Source organism: Pteropus vampyrus, unplaced genomic scaffold, assembly GCF_000151845.1.
Source record: "Pteropus vampyrus isolate Shadow unplaced genomic scaffold, Pvam_2.0 Scaffold432, whole genome shotgun sequence".
In the NCBI taxonomy this organism is placed as follows: domain Eukaryota; kingdom Metazoa; phylum Chordata; class Mammalia; order Chiroptera; family Pteropodidae; genus Pteropus; species Pteropus vampyrus.
The window spans coordinates 252680-276021 of NW_011889213.1; the positions used below are offsets into that span (position 1 = coordinate 252680).

The 23342-nt window shown below is 51.4% G+C and overlaps 3 protein-coding genes across 4 annotated transcripts; 1 reads left to right on the forward strand and 2 right to left on the reverse strand.

The window, feature by feature from the left end:
- The first annotated feature begins 10 nt into the window (after positions 1-10).
- On the forward strand, positions 11-1151 carry LOC105306271 (cytochrome c oxidase assembly factor 3 homolog, mitochondrial). The gene is made up of 2 exons (XM_011381172.2): positions 11-267; positions 605-1151. The coding sequence occupies exons 1-2, from the start codon at positions 54-56 to the stop codon at positions 709-711; spliced, it is 321 nt and encodes a 106-aa protein (XP_011379474.1). The 5' UTR covers positions 11-53; the 3' UTR covers positions 712-1151.
- Positions 1152-1607: 456 nt separating this feature from the next.
- On the reverse strand, positions 1608-15702 carry WNK4 (WNK lysine deficient protein kinase 4). Of its 2 annotated transcripts, XM_011381171.2 has the most exons (19): positions 15078-15702; positions 13469-13641; positions 12259-12479; positions 11793-11950; positions 11195-11283; positions 10896-11112; positions 9132-9396; positions 8808-8929; positions 8515-8573; positions 8297-8414; positions 7914-8030; positions 4572-4709; positions 3978-4032; positions 3282-3889; positions 3142-3202; positions 2622-3030; positions 2334-2533; positions 2071-2168; positions 1614-1963 (listed from the first exon to the last, which is right to left on the reverse strand). In XM_011381171.2, exons 1-19 carry the CDS (start codon positions 15690-15692, stop codon positions 1961-1963), a joined length of 3726 nt encoding a protein of 1241 aa, XP_011379473.1. In that variant the 5' UTR covers positions 15693-15702; the 3' UTR covers positions 1614-1960. The 2 variants fall into 2 exon arrangements, with proteins under 2 accessions (XP_023379721.1, XP_011379473.1); XM_023523953.1 differs by having other exon boundaries at positions 1608-2168; positions 15078-15692.
- Positions 15703-16803: 1101 nt separating this feature from the next.
- VPS25 (vacuolar protein sorting 25 homolog) lies at positions 16804-21418 on the reverse strand. Its single transcript, XM_011381181.2, has 6 exons — positions 21259-21418; positions 20900-21045; positions 20134-20187; positions 19689-19777; positions 18844-18919; positions 16804-17459 (listed from the first exon to the last, which is right to left on the reverse strand). Exons 1-6 carry the CDS (start codon positions 21309-21311, stop codon positions 17347-17349), a joined length of 531 nt encoding a protein of 176 aa, XP_011379483.1. The 5' UTR covers positions 21312-21418; the 3' UTR covers positions 16804-17346.
- Positions 21419-23342: the final 1924 nt, after the last annotated feature.

Here is a 23342-nt window from a genome sequence, read left to right on the forward strand (position 1 = left end):
TACGATTCCCAGCAAGCTCCGCGTCCTGAGACTGCGAAGGGCGGGGCGGCAACATGGCGGCTCAGGGAGCTGGTGACCCTCTAGATGCTAAGAGTGGAAAGGCTCCACTGGCCCAGCGCATCGACCCCACTCGGGAGAAGCTGACTCCCGCACAGCTGCAATTCATGCGGCAGGTGCAGCTCGCCCAGTGGCAGAAGACGCTGCCGCAACGGCGGACCCGAAACATCGTGACCGGCCTGGGAATCGGGGCGCTGGTGTTAGCTATTTGTATCCATTTGGACTGTAGACTCAGGGAGACTGCATATGGGGGCAAGGGAAGGGGAGCAGAGGCTTGTTGAAGGACAGTGTGGGGGTGGTCGAAGGAGCCCGAGCTGTGAAAGTCTAACGCTGAGCCAAGCGTTTATTGTACCTTTCTTTGTCATTTTAAGGTGGTCTTTTAATATAGTTTATTAATGATGGAGTCGGGGTCATGACTCAGAAGAGCAAAGGGTAGAAGATTAAATCACTGATTCGAGAGGATGAGAGATTAACAAGGGTGGTGGAAGCAAGTCTAGGAAATAAGAATGTGCATATTCCAAGTGGTTTCCTGAACCCACCTTCCCAGATGGTTACACTCTTTACTCGGTGTCCCAGGAGCGCTTCTTAGATGAGCTGGAGGATGAGGCCAAAGCTGCTCGAGCTCGAGCTGTGGCAAGGGCATCAGGACCCTGAACCAGATGGGCATCGCACATCCCCAACCTGCTGGAGCCCCTTCTCCTGATGGATGATGCCCCATGAACATGTAGAAATTGAAGCCTGCTCACAGCGTTGCTGGCCACCTTACTACCTTGGATGATGATTGAGCCCAAGAAGCCAGAAATTTATACATTTGGCCATTGTCAAGGAAACATTGCCCACCTCTCACTGTGTGCGGTAGCGGAGCCTTTTTTGTATGTAGTTTGTTTCATTGTTTGCAAGGTATCCGACCTTGGGTTTCTCAAGCTTTCTGACTTTGTGGTTTATCCCCTTCACCTCCCAGGAGCTGGGAGGAAGGAGGGCAAGAGGTGGGCTATATGGGAGTGGGTATGGCAGCTCTGTGCAGTGTTGGAGCCTACAGGAAAGATGGGGTTAGGTTGAGAATAATAAACTGAGTCATCTGTCTTGGAGTCAGATGGGTGTGTTGGTGCTGACACTTCATGCTAGGAAGCTCCACAAGCAGTAGTTGCAGCAGTGGCATGCCCCAGGGATCCATAAATGTTTAACTAGAATTACTTTTTCTGTGAGATCTTTCCATCTGATTTAAGGGAAAGACCGTGGTGGGTCACTGGGCAGTTTGATACTGAACTATATTTTTGGGAAAGGAATGTCACTCTTCTGTTCTCTACCCTCAAGAATAACACTACTCCAACTTTACTGCCTTTCCCCACCGGATGGAATCAGCTTGGTGAGGTGGATCATTGACCTTGCAGTTTCCTCATGAGCTGCTGCTAGCAGGAAACCAGAATGCTGGGCAACTTTCACCCCGGCCACTCATTGTGAAAGGAAAGTCCCTTCTAAATCCTCCCCTTCCTTACCCCACAAGCCTTTGCCCCCAGTTCTTAAGGCCCAACAGATACAAATTCACAGAGTCCTAATTCCCGCATTTTTATTAGCTGCTGCTAATTCTAGTGTCCCCCTCCACTGGCCCAGCTGGGAGTGTGCCCTCTGGAAACATCTGTGCTTGGGTGGGACTGCTTAGTGGTTGGCTCTTGGCTGGGAGGCGGCAAGGATGCAGATGGTAGGCTGCAGACTTTACACCTTCTACACCCAGCAAATAGTTCCCACGTTTGGCCCTTCCCTGTAATGGAACAGCACTCTCTGGCCTTTTATTCCCTCAGTGCCGAGGTCTTCCTTGCAGAGTTGTGTCGGTCAGCAGATTCTGAGAGCACAAGCTCCATGGTGGGCCCTGGTGTGGGGGAGACACGTGGCTTCTGTTCTGAATTCACTGGAAGAAAAAGAAAAAGCACTGAAGAAACCTCTAGGGTGGGAGGAGGGTGAAGCTGCAGCCAGTTATCATTCCCTGGGCTCTCCCTCCTTTGGGCCCGCCCTCACCATCCTGCCAACATCCCCGGCGAATGTCACCCCCTTGCTTGCCCGCTGCTCCTGGGAGCCGGTGCTGCTGCCACTCAGGGAGTTCCTTCGTATGATGCCTGGGTGCAGGATGGGGAAGGAGAGCACTGAGTGAGGGAAGGGGTCACGGGGAGAAGGGGGCTAGTCCCCCCAAACCAAAGGCAGACCCCCAGGGCCTGAAAGAAATCTGGATCACTAGGGAAGGGGACTTGGGAAAGATGGGAGCTGGGCAACTGCAATCTCACCAGGGCCTGGGGGTTCAGAGCGCTGCAGGCTGTTGCGTCGGGAGGTGGGGAAGCTGCCCTTGGAGATGCGGCGCTGGCGGCTGGACAGCATAGCAGCTGGAGCCACGATGCCTGGTGGGGGCTGCTTCCCAAGCCTGCTGTACAAGTCCTCAATTTCCTTTTTCTGTAGTGTCTGTAGTGCCTCCACCTCTGACAAATGCCTGAGGATGCACCAGGAGCTTGAGAGGGCTAGCCACCTTTCTTGCTCTCCCAAGTCCACCTCTTGTGCTCCATCCTCCCCAGACTCACTTTTGTCGAAGACTCTGCAGCTCAGCCCAGAATTCCTCATCCTCCCCACTGCTCTCTGATTCCTCACTACTCAGACACAGGCTGCTGTAGGAGTAGTTCATCCATACTGAGTTGGGATGGCTCAGGGGTGGAGGGCTGTCCACCACTCGGGGTTCCTTCCCACTGTCCCCTTCCTCCTCAACTCCAGCCCCCAAGCCCTCAGCTGCACGGTCACTCTCAGCCAGAGCCTCCCTGGCCTCTGGCCCGCCTCCAGCACTATCCTCTGTATCTGAGCTCTCTGAGGTCAGCTGAGGGGTTGGAGGCTTCAGGGAATCAGAGAGAGTTGGGGATGTTGGTTGCAGGGGAAGAGGCTCAGCTGGTTCTTTGGGTGAAGTCACCTGGAAACGCCCAACAAGCTGGGGCTTTCCCTCTGTAGAGACAAGGAGGGAGTCATGGAAGGAGGAGAGAAATCAGTGGCAGGATGGATATAAAGTGGACTGAGGATAATGGGTAGGGGAAGATCAGTGGTCAGAGGCCTCACCTTCAGAGATAGGCGCCAGTCTGGCTTCATTCAGGAGTGGCCGAGCAGGATTTGGGGAGGCCTACAAAGTGTGGGTCCGTGAGGAGAGAAATGATGAAGAATGAAGCCCACCTAATTATCCCTCTTGGTGCCCTACTCACCTCACTCTCCATCTCAGCTGTCAAAGCTGAAGGCCTCTCCTGGCCACAAGGAGCAAGGGGAGTGGGAGGGGGCAGGCTCGGTAAGGGACCAGGAGAGGCTCGAGGAGACTGGGAAAGGAGTCCAGGTGAGGGGGACAGCAGGGACTGGGCCACAGTCATCACAGCCAGTGAGAAGGCACTAGCCAGAGACAGGAGAGGGCCTGCTGTGGGGGAGGGGAGGGGAGAAGCAGAGGGGCATGGAGGAAAGGAAGGAGGCATAAGAGTGACCTGAGAACAACTGGGAGAGAAGATGGGTGGAGAACTAGGGAGGAGAGAACTCTGTGAAAACTGAGAGGACGGGATTGGAAACGGGGATGCACCGGGGGAGAACAGAAGTGGAGAGCTGGGGGTGTATGAAGAGAGATTTGAGGCCTGGGAAGAAATTGGGGAGAATGGGGAGGAGCTGGTATGACATGGGGGATAAGTGATAGGGAAGATGGGACTTGGGAAAACAGAGGTTCCAGGAGAAAATGGGTTTCCAGGAGACAAGGGGGTCCCGGGAGAAGATGGAGGTGTGGAGAAGGCTGCCCAGCTGCTCTGCTCCAGGGAAGTGCTGCTCTGAAGCTCTGCTGGGGAGGAGGGTGTGTTGAGATTCCAGTCTTCCATTCCCTTCGCCCTTCCCAGGAACAACCCAAGGGGACAGAAGTCAGTACATACCACTGGATGGGTTGGGGAAGGGGCCCAGGAGGGCAGGCAATGGTGCTGGCTCCTCCTGAGGGAGAGAAGGGGGCCCACAGTCACAGTGGGGAATGGCCAAGACTTAGATGGAAGGTTTCAGGCTGCAGTTCTTAAGCTAGGCTAGGACTCATGGACCTCTAGGAGTCCACAGATGAATTTCAAGGAATTCAAAAGTGTATTTGCTGAAATATTTATAGGTAAAGGGGCATAATGTCTGCAACTTACTCTGGTTCAGAAAAAATATGTGCACACACATATAGAGGGGAGAGAGAAAAAGAGAAAGATAAAGCTAATGTGGCAAAACTCTTGCTGCCTACAAAGAGTATCTTTGTACAATTCTCGCAACTTTTTTTTCTGTCTGAAATTATTTCAAAATAATGAGTTAAAAGTATGCATTGAACACATTATTCTAGAACAAAGGTCCATGGCTTTCCTCAGATTCTCAAATGGGCCAAAAGCCACTGTTTTAGGTTCCCGGAAACAAAGAGTTAGACCCAAGGTGACTGGTGAGGCAGAGAGTAATGAAGCCTGGAACAGAGTCCATTTCCCCGCAGGTGCCCAGAGGGGTCTGACCTGGGGTCCCAGGGGGTCTTCAGCAGCCTCCACAGGGCCAGTATCTCTCTTCAACAGGGTCTCCACTCGCTGGATAATCTCCCGAATCCGGCTCAGGAATCCAGCTCGCTCCGAAGGCAGAATGAACTCGTTATATACCTGGCAAAGGGCAGCAGGAAGGGGAGGGAGGGCTCAGTTATCCCACTCATCCCTCTCCACCTGCCCTGATCTTTAAAAATCAACCCTTCACCCTACTGCTTCTGCCAACCACTAACCTAAAACAAGTATTTAGTAAATACCTACTGTGTCCCAGGCACTGTGTGGTTTAAGAACTACAGCTTAGAGGAAATATTCATAGGATGCATGTATTACCAGAGGCTTAACATATCTTATCACATTTAACACCAACAGCTTTCTGGGGGCTATATTAACACCCCCATTATAGAGTTAAGATAACCAATGCTCAAAGAGGTTAAGTTCAGTCTGCCCAAGATCACAGGATTTGCACTCCGATCTGTGGAAAGCTAAAGCCTGAGGTCTTTCCTACTGTTGTCTCACATCCTCACATGCTTTTGGACACGATATTGCTTGCATAGGGCTTATAAAGTATAACACACACACACACACACACACACACACGTAAGTAAAAATAAGGCAATAAGTGGTAAATATAACATTCAATTCCACAAACACTTATTGAGCCCACGCTATGTGCCAGGCATTGCACTAGGTACTGTGAGGAGCATTAAAATAAGGTCTTGGTCCTCAAGAAGCCCAAAATCTAATGGAAGAGACACATATATACAGAACTCCATATACTGCAAGTCATCTCATGGTAGGTAAGGCATTTATGAATGAGGGACAGATAAAAACGCTATTCTAGGAGGAGGAGGAGAGTTGTTTTTTAATAGGTATAGAGTTTAAGATTTGCAATATCAAAAAGTTCTGGAAATCTGTTTCATAACAATGTGAATATACTTAACGTTCATGAACTGTACACTTAAAAACGGTTAAGATGGCAAATTTTATGTATTTTTTAATCATAATTTTTAAAAATGCTATTCCGGAGAGAGAATGGCTCATACCACCATGGGGGAGACAAGAGAGCTGGGATGACATCACAGAACTGAGCCTTGAAGGATAAGTAAGAAAAGCAACCCTTTATTGAGGGCCTACAATGTGTGGACACTTCTCATACATTATATTGTATTATATCATTTCTCTTCTCATATGTATTATATCATGTCTCATAAATTATATCCGAATATCTTTGCAAAATAATTATCACCTGCATTTTACTGATGAGCAACCGAGGCTCAGAGAGGTTAAGAAACCTGCCCAAGTTCACTGAATTAGTAAATAAGAGCTGAAATTTGAACTCAGGTCTTACGTGAAAAGTCCACTTTTCTCTGTTCCATGCCATTTTTCAGGAAGAGAAGGGCAGTGCAGGCAGAGAGAACAGCATGAGTAATAGCTCTGAGGCATGAAAAGTCATGGCACATTCACAAAATAGTGCAGACTTAAGTATAGCTGAGAGTGCTGTGAATTTTAAAGGCCGTGTTCCAGAATTTGGAACTTACTCTGTAACCACAAATAGCCACTAAAGGTTTTGGGGCACAAGCAACAAGGTCAGATGTAAGTCTTTGGAGAACTCTGCTGCAGAGGAGTGGAGGAGGAACTGGTAAGGAGAGAAAAGAGGACAACAGATCCTGGGTTCAGGGGGCAGGGTCACGGAGCCTGTGTGGGTCTGAGGGGCTTGAAAGCCCAGTAGAGAAGGCTCTCAGGGTGAGACCTCTGAGCAGAGGGAGGCAGAAGTAAAAAGGCACCCAGCCTCTTCAGAGGACCATTCACAAAACAGTGTGGCTGGAGGGAAGATTCTGGAAGGGTCAAGTAGCTTGATAGAAGGTGCTAAGCTTGAGTGCCAAGTGATATTTTGTCTTTGTCCTGGATACAAGGTGAATGACATGATGGAGGAGAAGCTTGTCAGGAGAAAGTTCCTGAAGCCTGACATTTCTCCATTTACTTTCCTCCTTTACCCAAGAGGCTGGTGTCTACCACCCTCACTCCACTGAAACTGGTCTCCCACAAAGACCTTCTCTTGACAAAAGCCGGCCTGATCTTGCCTCAGGCTTCACCCTATGTCATCTCCTTGAAATTCTCCTCATTCGGTTTTTACTAACATCTTTTGGGGATCCTTCTACCTCTCAGTCTCCATCTCGTGTCCTTCGATGATCTATTTCTCCTCCCATTCCAAAACTGTGGGTATCCAATGAGACACACTCAGGCCCTCTATACCTCTGGTTTTGCAGGCCCATCTCCCTTCAATTCTGTACTGACGACTCTGAAATTTACCTGTCTCTGTAGCCCTGCCTGAGCCATATCATGCTCCAATGAAGAATCTTACCTTACCAGTCTATCATTCAAGCTCATCGTGACCCCTAAAAGAGCCTACTTCCATTTCCAACTTCCTCTTTCCTTTGATGGTCTGCTCCCATTAGTTCCTCCAAGCTACAAGTTGCCCTTGATATCCCCTCTCCCTAATATCCTATCATATCAACTCAGCAAATATTGAGCATCTACTGTGTGCATTTTACTATGTCAACAAATTGCTGGATTGTAATTTATTTTCCTGAAACAACCCTCAGATTCACCCCCTTCTTCTTCCCTCCCACCATAAACCATTCTCTCCAGTCCACACCTGGCTTCTTATACCCACCTGCCAACTAGATTCCCTACCCCCAACTCCCTCCCACAACCCATGGCAGACTGGTCTTCTTAAAACCTACTCTCACCATGTTATACTCTGCCTAACTCTTAAGACCATCTATAACCCAGGTCTATTCTACATGCCCAACCTCGATTCCAGAAGGGCTCCTATTAGAACCCTTAATTCTAGTGGTCTCTTCGTGAAGCCTGCCCTGTGGCATGTTCCAAGTCACTCCCTACTTACATGCCTTTGCTTATGCAGTACCCCCACTAGACATGATCTTTCCACCCTTCATTGTCATTCTTACCCATCTGTCCAGATTTTGCATAAGTCCTACTTCTTTCCCCTGCTGCCCCCAGCCCGCCTTTACTCACAGCCACAGTATCATGTGTCTAGCATGTACTTCACTGTAGCACTTGTGTATATCCTATGTTAGTCTCTAATTGCTCCAGCTGAGGATCCAAACCTCACTGGAGAAACAAATCTCCAAAACAAGGATAGAGATGTCTTCAGCGTCACTGTGCTGAGTGCCACCAATGCTTTAAAAACTCTTGTTGTTGGAAGAGGAGGTGGGGTGCATTCAGCACCAGGCAACATCAAGAGGGAAACTCTTGTCCCAGGCCGAAAGATTCTGTCCTCATCTCTCTCCTCCTCACCATGGCAGCTGCAATCTCTTCCGGGCTGTCGCCATCCAGATCAAATCGGAAGGTCACCATCTTGCTGTTGTGTGTCTGTAGCTGGCACTCAACCACTCTGTCATTCTGGTCTGAGACCTTCAGATTCAAATTCAGCAGAAGGGAGGAGGTCAAGACCTCTGTCCTCATCACATGTCTCTACCCCACTCCAACCAAGTGATAGTGGCTAGATTGGAACTGGGGAGAAGACCCTGCTCCCAAAATCTGGTATTAGAACATGGCCTGGCTGCCACTTGGGTACCAGTCATACACTGCTACTTCCCTTTTCTGGCCGACCCCCCCCATCCTCCTGACAGTTCCTTCCTGGCCCTGAAGGTTATTGCCCATCTCTGCCCCTTTCTTACACTAGTGACCCGAAGCCGGGATCGGGGTCTGCGCCGGAGATTTCTCCCTGGGGGTCTCCTCATCCGTCCCATCCCTTCACCCATTTCACTAAGGCCTGATGCTACATCCGAGGCATAGCTGCAAAAAGGAAAGAAGATAGAAGAGTGTCAGAATGGACACTGGGACTCTAGAGCTCCATATGTCTCACCCTAGCACCCCAACTCCTACCAGAACTTACTTGTCTCCAGGGCTAAAGTCACTGCCAGGGCCAGAACGTGGAATGGATAGGGCAAAAGCCTGAAATAGGATATGGGTTCATGAGATCAGAGGAAGATAATTGTTCAGATCCAGGGAGATGATTTCAAGGATGCTGAGGTAATAAGGAGATGGAATTAAGGAAGATGAGGATAAGAGTGGTGGATTTCCAGGGACATGGGACCAGGTAATGGGATTCGGTTTCACAAGGAGGGAGACAGGTCACAGGTTTGGAACGGCTGGAAGCCCCTCCCCGCCCAGGTGACCCCCTCTCACCGAGGGCAGGCAGAGATGGGACTCAGCAGGGCTGGACGGCACCCCCTTAGGGGCCTGAAGGGCAGGGTCTGAGGCATCCAGGAAGCCAGAAGAGCTGAGGTAGCCATCAGTCTCGCAATCCGCTGGTGGAGGAGGGAGGGGATCAAAAAAGGGGGGATGGGGGAGGGGGTCTGCCTGAGCAAGTAAAGAAAGGCCTGAAGTTTTCCAGAAAGAGCTCCATGGCTAGATGTGGAACGCAGGGTAAGTAACAGTGCTGCTGGGTTGAACTTCTGGGTGGGGGAGAGAGGCTAAGGGACCGAAGTCTCAAGGTCAGAGGTGACTTACAGGTGGTAGATGAGTAGCTGGCATGGCGGAAGAGGAAGAGCTGGTGCTGGTCTGCCTCTGGCTCCTCAGGCTCATGGGGAAAGGCACTGGGGAGACCAGGAGCCATGGGGACAGATGCTGGCTGGGGTTCTGGCACAGGAGGGAGGGCCTCCAACTCCCTAGCTTTACGCAGCTTCTCACGCTTTCGCTGGATAGCGGCCACCCGTTCACGTACTGCACGGGCCACTGGCTGGTAATCAGCTTCACAGACTAAGCCCAGGGCGACCTGGAGTTGGGAGGGTGAGAAACGCAGTTTGAGACTCTCCTCAAAGGCCCAACAGAACACTTTTTTCGGGCCTCCAGAATATGAGAGGAAGAGAACCAACACTTATTGGTTACCTACTGTGCCCATTAACTGGCAATTCCTTACATTATCACATTAATTCCTCCCGATAACCTTCTGAGGTAGGTCTTATCAACTCCATTTTAGAAATAAGTGAGCAGTTTATAGTTATACAGTAAGTCAATTGCCTTCAATTGAGGAAGGCGGGAACATTTGGCAATATTTGGAGACTTTTTAGTTGTCATAATTGGAGGGTAGGTGCTACTGGCATCTAGTAAGTAAAAGTCAGAGATTCTTATCAACAACCTACAATGCACAAGACAGTCCCCCAAACAAAGATGTCAGTAGTGTCAATGTCAAGAACTCCTGTAAATAACTAATGGGTCGAGATTTGATCTCAGGTCAGTGCTGTGGAGACCTGCTCTGATGCCACATTTCAAATGCTTCTCAGGTTCCTGACCCATAAGTGATATCCATCCTTTCAACTGCCATTTTTCTATTAAGAATCTCATACTCTCTCCCTTCTCCCTCAGGCCTTGCTAAACCAGCCCCCAAGCTTCTGTCCGCACACATTCTACATCCTATGTATACCTCTCCTGGTCCACCAGTTCCCATTTATCATCTTATTCATTTCAATGACAAGCTTTGCTGGGTACATTAAGGAGGCGGGGTAGGGCGATCTGACTTACAGGCTGAACAGCCTGAGTTTAGATCCATCTCTGCCACCTACTTGCTTGGCCCCTTGGACAAGATATTCAACCTCTCTCTGAGCTTTTATTTCCTCACCGATATATCAGGATGTTATGTAGAGTTCCATGTAGAGTTGATAACAATGATCAAATGCACATGAAAGTGCTCTAAGCCATGTACACACGTGGGCTATTAATGAGTTCCTACCATGTGCCAAGCACTGTCAGGGATAGAAAAATCAATAAAATACAGTCTCTATTGCCCTCAAGGAGTTTATAGTCTAGTAGAAGAAAAAAACAGAAATGTAACCTGGTAGAAAACAAGACCAATCATGGTGAGTCCTGTAACTGAGGACCTGCTGAAGTGAAAAGCAGCATTTAATTTTGACTCTAGAATGATATAGCCTCCTAAAGTTGATGGTTCTGAGCATAAAGGAAGAAATAGAAAAGAACCAGAGATTGGGGGCGGGGGGAGCAAAAAAGAGAAAAATAAATAGGTAGATAAATTGGAAGGAAGGACATTCAAGGAACATCAGATCAGCTGGACATAAAGGCCAAAGGCTGGAGGACCCAGGGTCTGTTCTTGGAAAGAAAATCTTCAATGTGTTGACCACAGGATGTGCATGTGAGTGTATTAGGGAGGAAGGGGCTGGAAGGCACTGGCAGATGTTGAGAAGGATGGATTGGACCCCATCCCCACCACCCCGGCACCCGTCACACACCCATCCTCTGGGCAGTCAGTCCTCTGCTCACCATTTCCTGCGCCACTTCCTCAGCCGCATCCCGGCCTAGCTGGAACAGAAACTCAATAGCCTGGTTGTCCCGTGGGCGCCCCCCTCGCCGCGCATCCTCCATGCGCAGCCAGAGCTTGAGGTCGGGCTTCTCACCATCGTCCTCCTCTGCCAGCTCCACATGCACACCACGCTCTTCGCGGAAGAAAGCGTGAGCCAGAAGGTCCTGAATGGTGAACCTGAAGGCAGCGCTGCGGTGAGCTGAGCCCCACCGCAGCCCCGCCCCCACAACCCACCCCCACCCAGCCCCCTTCCCCGCACCTCTCGTTCTTATCCGTTCTGATGCAGCCCTCAATGATCTCCTTCACTTCGGGCATCTTCACCTTGTAAAAGCTGTTTGGCTTTGTGCCCTGGGGGAAGGGGTCGCATGAGCCTCGGCTCTCCGTGCCCCAGCTTTCTGCTTGACAACCCCTTTCCCACTCCCCTATCTCCACCACACGCGTGCCAGAGGCAGCAACAAGTGCAGGCTCAAAAGCACCGCAACTCCTTCTGGGAGATTTGATTTCGAATCCCAGGTGCCCCATATATTGTCAGTGTGACCTTGAACAAGTCTGCCTCTGAACCAGTTTTCTCATTTGTAAAACGCTGGGCAGAATATTTGCTCTGCTCACTCCGCGGAGCAGCTGGAACGATCGGTTGAGAAGTTAGAAGTGAAATCATTTGGAGTGCCACATACATCATTATTCTAAATAGCTTGTAGTGGAGGGAGGCATGTGTGCACCCAATATCCTTCAGTGTAAACTAGGGTATCTTTGTATCTAGCCTGTTATCATTAAAGGAAAGGACACTGTACGCGGGCTGGTTAGGACAGGAAAATGGGAGGGACCTAGAATTCCGTCTCCTCCCTGCGTCCTCTCACCGAGGTGACCTTGCGGTAGATTTGCGCGGCATTCTGGCACTCCGAGTAAGGGTACTCGGAGGTAGCCATCTCCAGCATGCACATGCCAAATGCGTACACATCCACGGCCTCATCGTACTTTTCCTCATACATCTCTGGAGCCATGAATTCCGGGGTCCCTGTGAGATCCACAGCAGGCATCAGGCTGCAGAGTTCCCCTTCCGTCTTTGTTCCTGCACGCCCACCCCCCACTCCCGCCCCCTTTGGGCATCCCATAGACTAGGCAGCCTGCAAGTTTTGGAGTGCAAGTGACTGACCCTTTCCCACCGTGGTAAGGGGGAGAGGGGATGCCATAGGTCTCCCATCTTCCCCATGTTCTTCTAACTCTGTGGATCTCAAAGAACCCTGCTAGGGTGAAGGGGGACCCCAGGCTTTCTTCCAATGTGGGGGAGGTAAGAAAGGCAAAGATCCTCCTGGAGGGACGCACCGATGACACTCTTGGCAAAGGAGGCGCGCTTGAGTGTGGCAAGGCCCAGGTCTCCGATCTTGACAGAGCCCGTAGGGCCCGTGATAAAGACGTTGTCGCACTTGAGATCTCGGTGCAGGATGGGGGGTACCCGGGAGTGTAGGAAATGAAGCCCCCGTAGAATTTGGCGGCTCCAGCGCTGAAGGACTCGGGGCTTCATCTCACGGAACCTCCTCAGGTATCTTGGGGAGGGAGCATAGCCAGGGTCGCAGCAGGGAAAGGAGCCCCCACTGAGAAGTTTCCCCAAGCCCCCCACCACACTGCCACCTATGACATCTATGCATCTTCTGTAAGCATTCTCCTAGTCTAGGACCATGCAGGATCCAGGGAGAAACAGTCCGGAGGTGTGGTAAGTAGACATGAAGTTATAGGGCTGCGGCCAACGGAGCTATGGAAGCACAGAAAGGGATGACTAACTGCCCTGGTGTGGGGGAGGGCTCCACAGAGGAAATAACTTTGTGTTGCATACTGAAGGATAAGTAGGAGTTCAAGGGTGAAATGGGGATGGAAACTTTCCAGGGAGAGGGGACAGCATGCTCAAAGGCACGGACAGCAAGCCACAGGGCAGGCTGGGAGGAGGTGCTGGAAATTTGGTTTGTCTGGAATTTAAGCTGAAGATGAGGCTGGACCCTAAGGGCTGTGAGCAGTTTAGCAAGAATGGACATTATCCTGAGGGCCATGGGAAACCTTGCAGGGGATTTTAAGAAAGGGAGTGAGATGGTCAGATTTGCAATAGAGAGAGAGATTCCCCAGGCTGCAGGAAGACAGAATAGCTTGGAGAGGAAAGGGGTAGAGTGGGGTAAGACCCTTGGGGAGTGGGGGGCTGAAGGGCTCCAGACCAATGAGGTGGCAGTTGAAGTGGGGGCTTAGATGGGCCAGTGAAAGCCAAGTGGGAAGATATAAGAAGGGACTTGGAGATAGATTGATGGGGGAAGGAGGTGCAGAGTGGAGAGAGAGGAGGTATCTGGGGAGACCCCCAAGTTTTGGCTGGAGTGCTGAGTGGACCTTGCCATTCACTGGGTGGGGTGTGGGGGGGGGGTGGTGAGAGATAGTGAGCCTGGTACTGGACCTGGATGTAGAGTTTGGGGAGCCTGGCAGAAGTTCCAGAAGCAATGGGAACCTCCCATGACTGGCTTTCCCACCAACCAACACCACCAGGCAGAGAGCTCACGTCTTGAGTGTGCCCGAGGTCATGAGTTCCGTGACCAGCACGATGCAAACCTGGCCCCTCAGCACCGACTTCCACGAGTCATAGAAGCGGACAATGTTGGGGTGCTGCAGCCCCTTGAGCATCTCCACCTCCTCTGAAAATCGCTGCCGCTCGGCTCGAGACAGTTTCCGAGTCTGTGGGGTAGGGGATGGGGATCAAGGTCACAGTCAGGCCCAGGACCCCCACAGAGAGAGGCATGGGGCACAGGGGGTGGGGCCGGGTCAGTGGGATCACTAGCCCAACCCGCCGTAGACCCCAATTCCAGGTCCGTCCCTTTGGGCTGCTCCTAGGATACACCCATCCTGGGCCTGAAGCCGCCCCCTGGGCCCCCTGGACCCCCTGCTGGACACAAGCGTCTTTATGCAGCCTAGTCCAGGAGCCCTGAGCTCAATAGCGCCTTTGTGGCTGCCCAGGCTGGCCGTGGGGCGGGAGGGGGAGCCTGGGGACTGGCAGCGGGCAGGCAGCAGGCAAGCTGAGCAGGCGGGCGGCCGGTGGGTAAAGAATGGGGCCGGCAAGGGGGTTGGCCCAAGAAACAGAACTGCTAGAACCAGACAGGAGGTGGGAGGGCTACAGAGGGAGGTACAGAAAAAGAGAGGAAGGATCAAGGACCAGGCGCAAGGAGACCGCCCCCAGCCTCATTGGTGTCCCGCCCCTATCTCATCTCCCTCCCTGACCACCCCTCACGCCCCCCTATTCCCCCCCCCCCCCCGCCCGCCTCCTTTGGCTGTCTCTCCTTGCCTGGCCTAGAGCCTGGGGCGCGGCACTAGCAGGAGCAAGGGGCAAGCCCAGTGCCAGGACTCCAGGGAAGGACCCTTCCCCCAGGCTCTGTCCCCCAGTCTGAATCCAAAGCTGCTGGCCCAGACTTAACTAGTTTCTCCCCCTAGGCAGTAAGGCTCTCTGAACCAATATCCCCCTAAAGCCCATGAGGCTCTGCGCTTTTGAATCTGGGATGAGGAACAGGACTGGGCTCAGGCCGGGGCCAGGGGTCCCTGTCTTCCCCACCCTCAACTATGGAGAAATCCAGAAATCTGACTGCTCCATAAGGGGCCTGGGAGGGGCCCCATCCTTCCACAACAGCCAGAAATCTGGAAGTGGAGAGCACCCTGCCCTACCTCCCCGCCTCCATCATCCCAGCCTCCTGCAAAGATCCAGGTTGAGGGAGGAGAAGGTGAATCAGGGTCATGCTGAGGGTCTGAGGACTTAGGGGAAGGGAGGGACCACTTGCAGGAAAGTGGTGAGGCCAGCCATCTCTCAGACCTGAGTTAGCTCCCTACCGGATTTCCTACTATCTCACTTTCCACCTCTCAGGGATAAGTATGGAGACTTTAAAGTAAGAATGTCCAAACCCATAGGGGAGCCACCATATACCACTGCTCCACCTTCTCTTTCTGTAGCTCAGAACCAGCTAAGTCCATGGATCATCAGAGCAAAGGGGAGGGGGTGGCAGGAATGTCTGGACATTTGACTGGAAAAATACATCCCTGCCTTACTGCTGTCCCCTGGGTCTCCCATCCCAAGACCTCCAAAGGGTGCCATCCCAAGGTGCCACCAAGGGGGTGCCCAGCCGCACCTGCAGCTCACACCAGGCCACCTCCACTGTGGTGTCAGTGTCCAGCCCTCGATACACCGTCTTGAATGAGCCACGTCCAATCTCGATGTCAAACTTGAGATATCGGCCGTCCGGAGACGTTGCCACAGCCTGGGTCTCCATGTCCTCCTTTTCCTCCTGCTCTCGTCGCCTCTCCTGGGCCGCGGCTTCGGGGGCCCTCGGCGGATCCCGGGACCCCGGGCATCCCACGGAGCATGCGAGCTCCGGATGCTCAGAGTCTGTAGCCTTCACCAGGGCTGCCCCAGTCCACGTGCCCTCCGGGGGCTCTTCGGAGTTAGGCGGTGGGCTCCTCGCCGGGATGGGACCAGCGGAGTCCGGAGGATCTGGGGGCTCCGGAACGGGTGAGGCTGGCTGGGACCACGAGCTCAGCAGCCCCAAGTCGACTGAGCTCCGGCGGCTGAGTCGGGAAGAGCGCGGCCGGGGCTCAGCCTTCCCGGAGAAGCGGCGCGCCCGGCGAGGAAGGGGCCCGAGGCGGGATGGCCCCGTGGCAGCGAGAGGGGGCGGAGGCCGCAGCACTAGGTCGGCCTCCGCCTGGGACATGGGGACTGCGTTCTCTGGGGTTGGAGGTGCCAGCATGGGTAAGGGCCCGGCGGCTGGGCAGGAAGCGGCCTGACAGGCAAACTAGCTGGCTGCGCAGCACTCGGGCTGAGCTACTGGGGCCCCAGTCCCCGGCTTTCCCGCCCCGTCCCGCCCGGTGACCCGCCTCCAGCCGAGCCCCCGCCCCTACCTCCCAGGGCCGCCCCCTTGGAGCAGCAAGCCGTGTGGACCCCGGTGCGCAGCCGCTCACCTCAGCAGTGGCCCAGCCCCGCAGCTACCCCACCCCTTCCCCGCCTCCCCGCGCACCAGCCTTCAGGCCCCTGCCGAAGAACCAAGTTCGAGACGGTGGTGTGTCCTCCCACACTAAGAGTGTGCAAACCTGTTTTTTTTTTGGGGGGGGGGGGCGGGGCACGATGCTAAACAGGGAGAGGAAACGCGACTTCAGTTCCCGGACCCTAGAAGGGGGGGGGGATGGCTAGAAGGAGGTTACCACCTGCCTGCACACCCCAGATAAAGCAGCCCCACCCCTCCTTGTCCAGTGTAGCCCCAGGCCAACAATAGAGGTCAATGAAAAGGTCAGGTTTTCTCCCGGGCTGCACAGGGGTAGATTTGTGCACCCCAGGACAAGCCCCACCTCCAAACCCAGGACCCGGTCACCCATCCCTTTCACCTCCCTACCTTGACCTCAACCTGGCCCTGAGTGGCTGTTTTTGCTTGTGGGCTCTCCTTCCTCCCCTTTCTGTTTGCTAAAGTTTCCAATAAACCAAAGTCCATATCCGGTTTACTCCCCCTCAGCTCCCCTAGGCTTCAACTACCTCACCCAGACCAGATGGAGAGAGGGAAGGGCTTCAGAGTAGTTCAGGACTTTCTTGGGGGAGGTGAGGGAAAGGGAAGCCATTAAGTTACTCCAATTCAGACACAGAAAGCAGTCTGTCCCCAAGCTGTGTTCCATCAGCACTCCCCCCCACACACAGCCCACCCAACAGATGTAAAACCACAGGCTCACTGGAGCTGGCAAGCACTGGAGGACCTTTTCATTTACGAAGGCCATAGGCCTTCTCTCCCCTCTCCTAAGCTGGGATTTGCTTTGGGGGTAAGACTTCACAGCCCTCCGCATGCCCACTCCAGTAGTAACGTCAGAGGCAAGCAGTGGGGTTGAGCTTTTTAATATCATAAATCAGTGTCCGGCCCCACCTCTCATACAGGCCCTTTCCTGGGCCTCCTAGCTCCGTATTGCCTGGAAGGCTGCCTGCAGCCAGGGCTTCCACCATCCCCTAGGAAGGATCCAGCACCAGCCTGAGGGGAGGCAACAAAAGCTAAGGAAGTAGAAGTGAGAAGAGACAGAAGCTTGTGCAGGCGCTGTGTGTGTGTGTGTGTGTGTGTGTGTGTGTGTGTGTGTGTGTGTACTAGGTATGTGGACACATGTGGTATTAGGTTTACAGACCTTGGCTTAGGGACAATCTAGGACAGGAGAGGAGGTAGGGCAAGGAGAAGTACATCTTTTCTCCTTGGCACCTCAGCCTTGCTCTATCCCAGGGACAGACACATGGGGTAAGTGGGAAACCCATCCGTGGACTGAAGCCCTTTTGAGTCTGGTGGAGTCACAGATCCAGTCTGTGGGGACACTGGGTCTGTCTCCTTTTGAAAGCCCTGGAAGGGTGGGAGGTAAGAAGTGAAAGGAGACAGGTCTCTGCTAGAAGAACTTGACGCCTCGGCCATCGCTGATGGTGATGATCTCTGCCTTGTGCTCCTGCTGTAGGGCCTGCAGAGCCCGCAGTAGGGTTGCCTCATCCAGCCCATGGAACTCTGGACAGGGAGATATGGACAGTCAGGAACACTCAGCTCCTTGGGTCTCGAAGCCTCTGAGGAGACCAGTCTAGCTGGAAGCTAATACATTATGAGGCCAGTATATATATGTACCATTTATACTGCTGCAGCTGCCACCCATCCTTCTGAGGTACTCCTTAGGAGTAACAGGTGGAAGAAAAGCTTAGCGTAAAATGAGCATTCCTGCTTATTTTCCCCTTCTTGGTTCTTCTCTCAGACTCAACTCCCATGTGCCCCCCAATCCATTAGTGTCTGATGCACAAGAGTGACACCGTTTGCTTGGGGGCCACAAAGAGGGAGACTTGACAATGAAGCCTAGGGAGCACAAGGCCCTTGTTACTGAACACTGACCCTCACTGCACAACTGTACCCATCAGGAGAACCTGTCCTAACACAAAGAAATATAACCATACCTCTGGCCAGGAGACTGTTAGGGTCCAGCACAGATATCTGCCCTTTCCTACTTAAAAGAAACAAAGCTGGGAGCCAAGGGCCAGCTGAGTGTCTGGAGAAATGGCAAGATATTGCAGGGAGATGTGAGACAGGAGGCAAGCCCTAACAGGCTTGTACACCTCACCCTCTGCAGGGGCCCAGCTCTTGAGTCTGGAAGCCTGCTTTCTAGGGAAGCCTCCTGCTTTGCCTAGCCTGAGTGGTGGGCTGGGCAAGGATGAAGCACTGAAGTCATAGGTGATGGTGGGAATAGCAAGCAGAGGCCTGCAGGGCAGGGGAAGAGCCAAGAGCTGTAAGCTCTGTTGGGACAGCCAGGATCTGGCAAAAAGGGGAGGCACTCTTTTCCTCTGCTAAGACTGGAACTTTTGGTGATCCTGGGGATCAAAATATAAAATCAGAAATAAAAGAGCTAAGAGAGTATTTATACTATGTAAAAAAATCAAACAGTATACAAATCCTTGCCTGGCCAGAAAACAAAGTATTTAAAAGAGCTGGAGGTGTTGGCCCAATCCCTTCAGCTAACACCCACAAATCTTGAGCTCTTTATAAGGATAAAGGGTGAAAGAAAACCTGAGTCAGCAAGGACTGAGATTTCAGGCTTCATCTCCTGCCCTGGTTCCTCATTTGGCATTTACATCAGTAATTAACTTTTCATGGGTCACAGATGCCCTTGAAAATCTGATAATATGGACTCTATCCCTAGGAAAATACATATATACCCCCACAAACAAAAATTTGGGGTTTTTTTGTATGTGAATTCAGGTGGTTTATGGAAATATTGAACATGGGTTAAGAACCCTTGTATTACGTAGTATTTGGAATCCAGAGGCAGAGAAATGCCTGAATGTCAATTAAACAAGGACTGGAGAGAGGATTCAGATGACAAAACTAGGGGGAAAGGGAAAAGCATTACCCTCATCCTCTGTGTCTTCTCCATTGGTCAGTTCATACAGGGTGAACACGGAGTTGTTCTGGCCACTCCTGGAAACCTATGGACAAAGAAAATGGGGACTGAATAAGGACCAGGAATCTCCTGGGAGAAGGTAAACTCACCAGCTCTACCTCTCTGACCCAGGAATGATACCTATTCCCAAACCAGGGCTCACTGTCACCTCTGCAGAGGAATGGCTAAAATCCACAAACCCTACAGGTACTATATTTATACATGTACACACAAATTCTGAACCACTAAACCACAGGCCTTCACGTGTCTGAGCAATGACCTCTCATTCTGGTTGTTTTCCTGTCCAAGAATGGGTGGTATGTGTTTGTTTTATTTGGGTTGTTGATGCTTCTTCCCCACCTCTCTCTCTTGGGAATGCTTAGAAATGGTGGTGGCTGAGAATTTGAAGGACAGTGTGTCCCCACACCCACACTGGTTCAGAATGTGGCATTCATATTGTGGACAGCCCTATAAGAGTGCGGTGGGGGGAGGGGCCCCATGGGTTTTTTTTTCCTTCCTTTCCTCATTTATCTTCTGTGGTCAGAGGCTCCAGCCAACAATAGTACTAGTGGTTCCCAATAGTGCATTCTCCAAACATGGCCTCATGGAGCCTCTGACCTCCAACAGGCAAAGAAAGAGAAGTTTTGTGCAGCCAAGGAAATTGAGTCACTGAAAGAATCTTGCCTGGAAGACCTACGCTTCCTTTTTTTGCCCCCTCCAGCTTTGCTCAGCCTGGATCTGAGAACACCAGGTATCTGATCACAGGTACATTTGTCCTTTGCCATGCATGGGTCATTGCAGCAGAATAATCTCACCCACTGATAAATGAGTTTCCCCCATTCCTCTGGTCTCCGCCACATGATCAGGAAGCTAGATTTGTTCTTATCCAGCCACTCAAGGTTCCCTGCAAAATAGATATTTATGAAAGCATCATGCTCTAAGAAGGAAGAGAGGCAAAAACCAAGGTAGAATAGAGTGTAAGAGACTCAGCTTTCAGAAAGAGAAATTCAAAATTTGTTATGCTATGACTATCAGCAAGGCACCCGCTCTCTTTCTACATCTCTTCAGGTGTTAGAGCACAGATGGAGAGATTTCAGCTTTGTATACCAATGGGGAAAACGACCTGCAGAATTGGGATATCTAATGTACAGAGAATTCTGGGCTCCAAGCCAGGGGAGAGTTGTTACAAGAAAAGACTTGTAACAACTCAGGAAAACCCAACTAGATGGAAAAATAAGGAATCTGGAGAACTGAACCCACCTTTCTTCCTCAGTTCCTCTAATACAATCTGGATTGATTCCACTGGGAGCTTTCCTGATTTAAGGTTAAGGGAATGGCATTAAGGAAATGAACTGGGTGGGATAAAAATTCTCAGAGCCAGTCTCATGCTGAAAACCATCTGCCCCCTTCCTCTCCCTCCCACAAACTATACGTACAATTCCCAACAGCATGTAAATTGGCATTTCCTGGATATCGGAGGGCAGAAGTTAAAAAGAAACTATTCTAATTAAAAGGAAACACTTTACAAAATGAAAGGTCCTACTATTTCTCACCCTCAGTCTTCACCCTTCCTTTAGCCTTTCTGCACAGATATTTTAGGTATGAATCAGCCAGCAAAAACAAATGACCCCTACTTCCTGGGGGAAGGAGAGTAGGTGGAGAAAATTACTAAAGGTAGTAGCAGAGCTTAAGCTTCACAAAGATGAGGATAAGAGATTCAAAGAGTCTAAAGGGCTCAGGTTGAAAAGCTTGGGGCTTGGCTTCAGAGCAGAGTTTCTAAGACTTGAAAGACACCAGGTACCCATCACTGCCTAGGACAAGAGGGTTTGGTGCTGCATTTGGGTTGGTGTGGGGGTGGTAAACAGGGGTAAGCTACACACTTGGTCTTTCCGAAGGCCAGTCTGGGTGGGAACCTGACTACTGTGCGTGAAGGGGGGGTGGGGGGTGGGGGGTGGTGTGAAGTCCGCATGTGGGAAAGTGCGGAAGTGCATATGTGTAGGTTGTGGAAGAGCCTGAGGGAGGATACGCTGTAGCTTCACGTTGTTGAAGAGCGGGCTCTCTTGAGCTTCCATCACCGTCATGCTGGACTGTTTGTGCAGGCGGCAGAAGGACAGGACTAGCGAGCACCAGGCGGCCAGCTGCTTCTGCCGAGTGTCCACGTTCGGCTGTAACCTGCCGGGTGAAGGGGATGGGTTGCAGAATTAGAGGGAGTGAGAGGGTGAGAGGCAGCACTTGCCGGGGGCGCATACGGGGAGAAAGTAAGGGGCTGAGAGTGGTGGCAATCGGGTCCTTTCTCCCCCTCCCCATGTGAAAGATCAGGGCTGAGCCTGGGGTCCGAGGGAAGAGAGGGAGTCGCAGAGGGGCTTCTCGGGGTCTGAACCTCACGTAAAGAAGGGCGGGAAGCGATACTGCCACGGCCACTCGAAACTCATCGCCATCGTAGTAACCCAGGAAACCCGGAACCTCCCGGCAAACGGCTTCCGGTCTCCGCTTCCGCACGTCCGGCAGAAAGCACAGCAGAAAGGTTCCGGACTCTTCTCAGCAGAGGGGCAGCCTCGGCCTAACGGGAGGGATCTTCCTCTCTAGCCAGTCTCTTGCCATTAGGCTAAAAATAATTACCGTTTAAGGCAGAAAAGTCCTTGAGAAGTCTTCTGATTCAACCTCGGAGAAGGGCAGTGACTTCCCAAAAGCGACATAGTTTGTAGAAATTCAAGTAGAACCCCAGGTCTCCAGACCCTAGCCTAGGCTTGTCCACTATGCTAGGCTTCTTTTCATATTAACATTTGTATCAATTGCAACTTTAATTTAATGCCTTAAAATTCCTCAATATCCTCAATTCCTATGTTTTTCGACTCCACCATTCCTCAGTCTCCTTCAGCACCAGTGGGAGCACATTTGTAGCTTTTATCGCTGAAAACAGCTCCATTTCCAAGATTCAGAGTTACAATCTTTTTTATTCCCCTCTGAGAGCCAAAAAGAAAGTTTCTTAGAAAAGGGATAACACTCCACGCACAGAGTGTGGTATCCTTCCAGAGGCAGAGAGTGAGAGGGACCCTAAGTATTCAGAGAATTTAGTTTAAATATCATTCTTAGTTCCCATTTCCTTCTATATGGACATACAGTGAGGAAGGGGATAGGAGAAGAGTATGTAGCCTGAAAAGGTGAGCTGGCAGTTCTTAGCCTTTAATCCATAGGTTCCCCGTGGTTTTAGCCATAGGGAATGAACCATTTAATTGGTGTAGGTCCCACTTAAAGACTCTGTTGTTCTAGTTTCCCCTTCCACGGGGGTGTGGGGAAATGAGTTGTTAGCTGTTCCAGCAGAAATCTTCCTTTGTTCTGAAGGTGTCCTCCCTTGCCTGGCTGTCAAGCTGATCAACATATTGCAGTGTCTTAATGTAGCTTGATTACCCTTTTAATTCTCTTGCCTCCTCCCTACATTATTCCCCCCTCAGATATTTTTTTCTGGGATGTTGAGGGATGAAGGTCTGTCTGCTGTAGCTTCAAAGCTCAGATAGGGCTATAGTCCCTGCTTACTGGGAATAAAAATGTCTGAAAGTTTATTCTAAGGGCCCCGAAGGCAGAGAATGTGAGGTTGTTCCAGCATCTGGAAGTAGCAGGAAGCCTTGCAGCCCGTCCTGTTGTGGCCCAAAGGTGCTGCAGCCTTTTAATTTGGAGTTTTGACAGGATCCCTGAGCAGGTCTTCTCTGCAATTCCAATGGTGATGACACTGAGTCAGAGAAGTTAGAGGAAGAAAAGCTGGAAAAGTAGACAGGACCGGTGGACTCCTGCTAAGTTAGAGAACGAGTCTCTCACCAGGCCCCTAGAAACAGTGTCAACCATTTGCCCAAGGCCAATTGATCTGCACAGCATAGGGGAGTAAATCCCAGTCTCTCTCAGATGAGAAGCGCCATGGTGAGCTTGGGTGGGATGAGTTTATGTCCTTTGGTCTCTTTGTGGTCGCCAGAAAAGACGATGCAGGACAGGGCAAATTTCCCCGAGTGCGGAGGAGACCAATCCCTCCACTGAGAAAAGAAGAGGGGTTTTGTTTTGTTTTGTTTTGGCAGAGAGTGTAGAAAGAATTCAACACATACGCCAAAATTAGAGTCAAAAGGAAAGTTTATTAGAAAAAGGATAACACTCCACAGAGGCAGAGAGTGAGAGGGACCCAGAACTATCATCTTTGATCACAGCCATCTATCTCACATCTCTCCCACGTCCTCACATGCCTAGTATCAAGTTCCAGACTTTTGGTCTATTTGACTCCTACCCAGCCTATACTATTCAGTTCTGTCCCTTGCCTACCTACCTGCTGGTCAGTTCCCAAACCAGGGCTGTTGCTTCCTGCCCACCATTCCCCCTTTTTCATTCCTTGTTAGGGGAGTATTACTGAAAAAAAAAAAAATCACCAGAACATACTGACTGAGCTCCAGTTCCCTAACCTAATTGCAGGGCAATCAGTGCAGCCCAGC

Bases quoted from the DNA above. Each gene is read 5' to 3' on its own strand.
- VPS25 (XM_011381181.2), bottom strand. From the start codon at position 21,311: ATGGCGATGAGTTTCGAGTGGCCGTGGCAGTATCGCTTCCCGCCCTTC. The intron at 20,188-20,899 runs GTATCCTCCCTC...ACCTTAAATCAG, and splicing joins CAACAACGTGAAGCTACAGC to GAAAGCTCCCAGTGGAATCA. The intron at 17,460-18,843 runs GTAATGCTTTTC...CTCCCTGTCCAG, and splicing joins AGAAGACACAGAGGATGAGG to AGTTCCATGGGCTGGATGAG.
- WNK4 (XM_023523953.1), bottom strand. From the start codon at position 15,692: ATGCTGGCACCTCCAACCCCAGAGAACGCAGTCCCCATGTCCCAGGCG. The intron at 12,480-13,468 runs GTGAGCTCTCTG...TCCCTCCCCAAG, and splicing joins ACCTCGGGCACACTCAAGAC to ATACCTGAGGAGGTTCCGTG. The intron at 2,169-2,333 runs GTGAGATTGCAG...TCCTGCACCCAG, and splicing joins CTCTGAACCCCCAGGCCCTG to GCATCATACGAAGGAACTCC.
- LOC105306271 (XM_011381172.2), top strand. From the start codon at position 54: ATGGCGGCTCAGGGAGCTGGTGACCCTCTAGATGCTAAGAGTGGAAAG. The intron at 268-604 runs GTATCCATTTGG...CCACCTTCCCAG, and splicing joins GGCGCTGGTGTTAGCTATTT to ATGGTTACACTCTTTACTCG.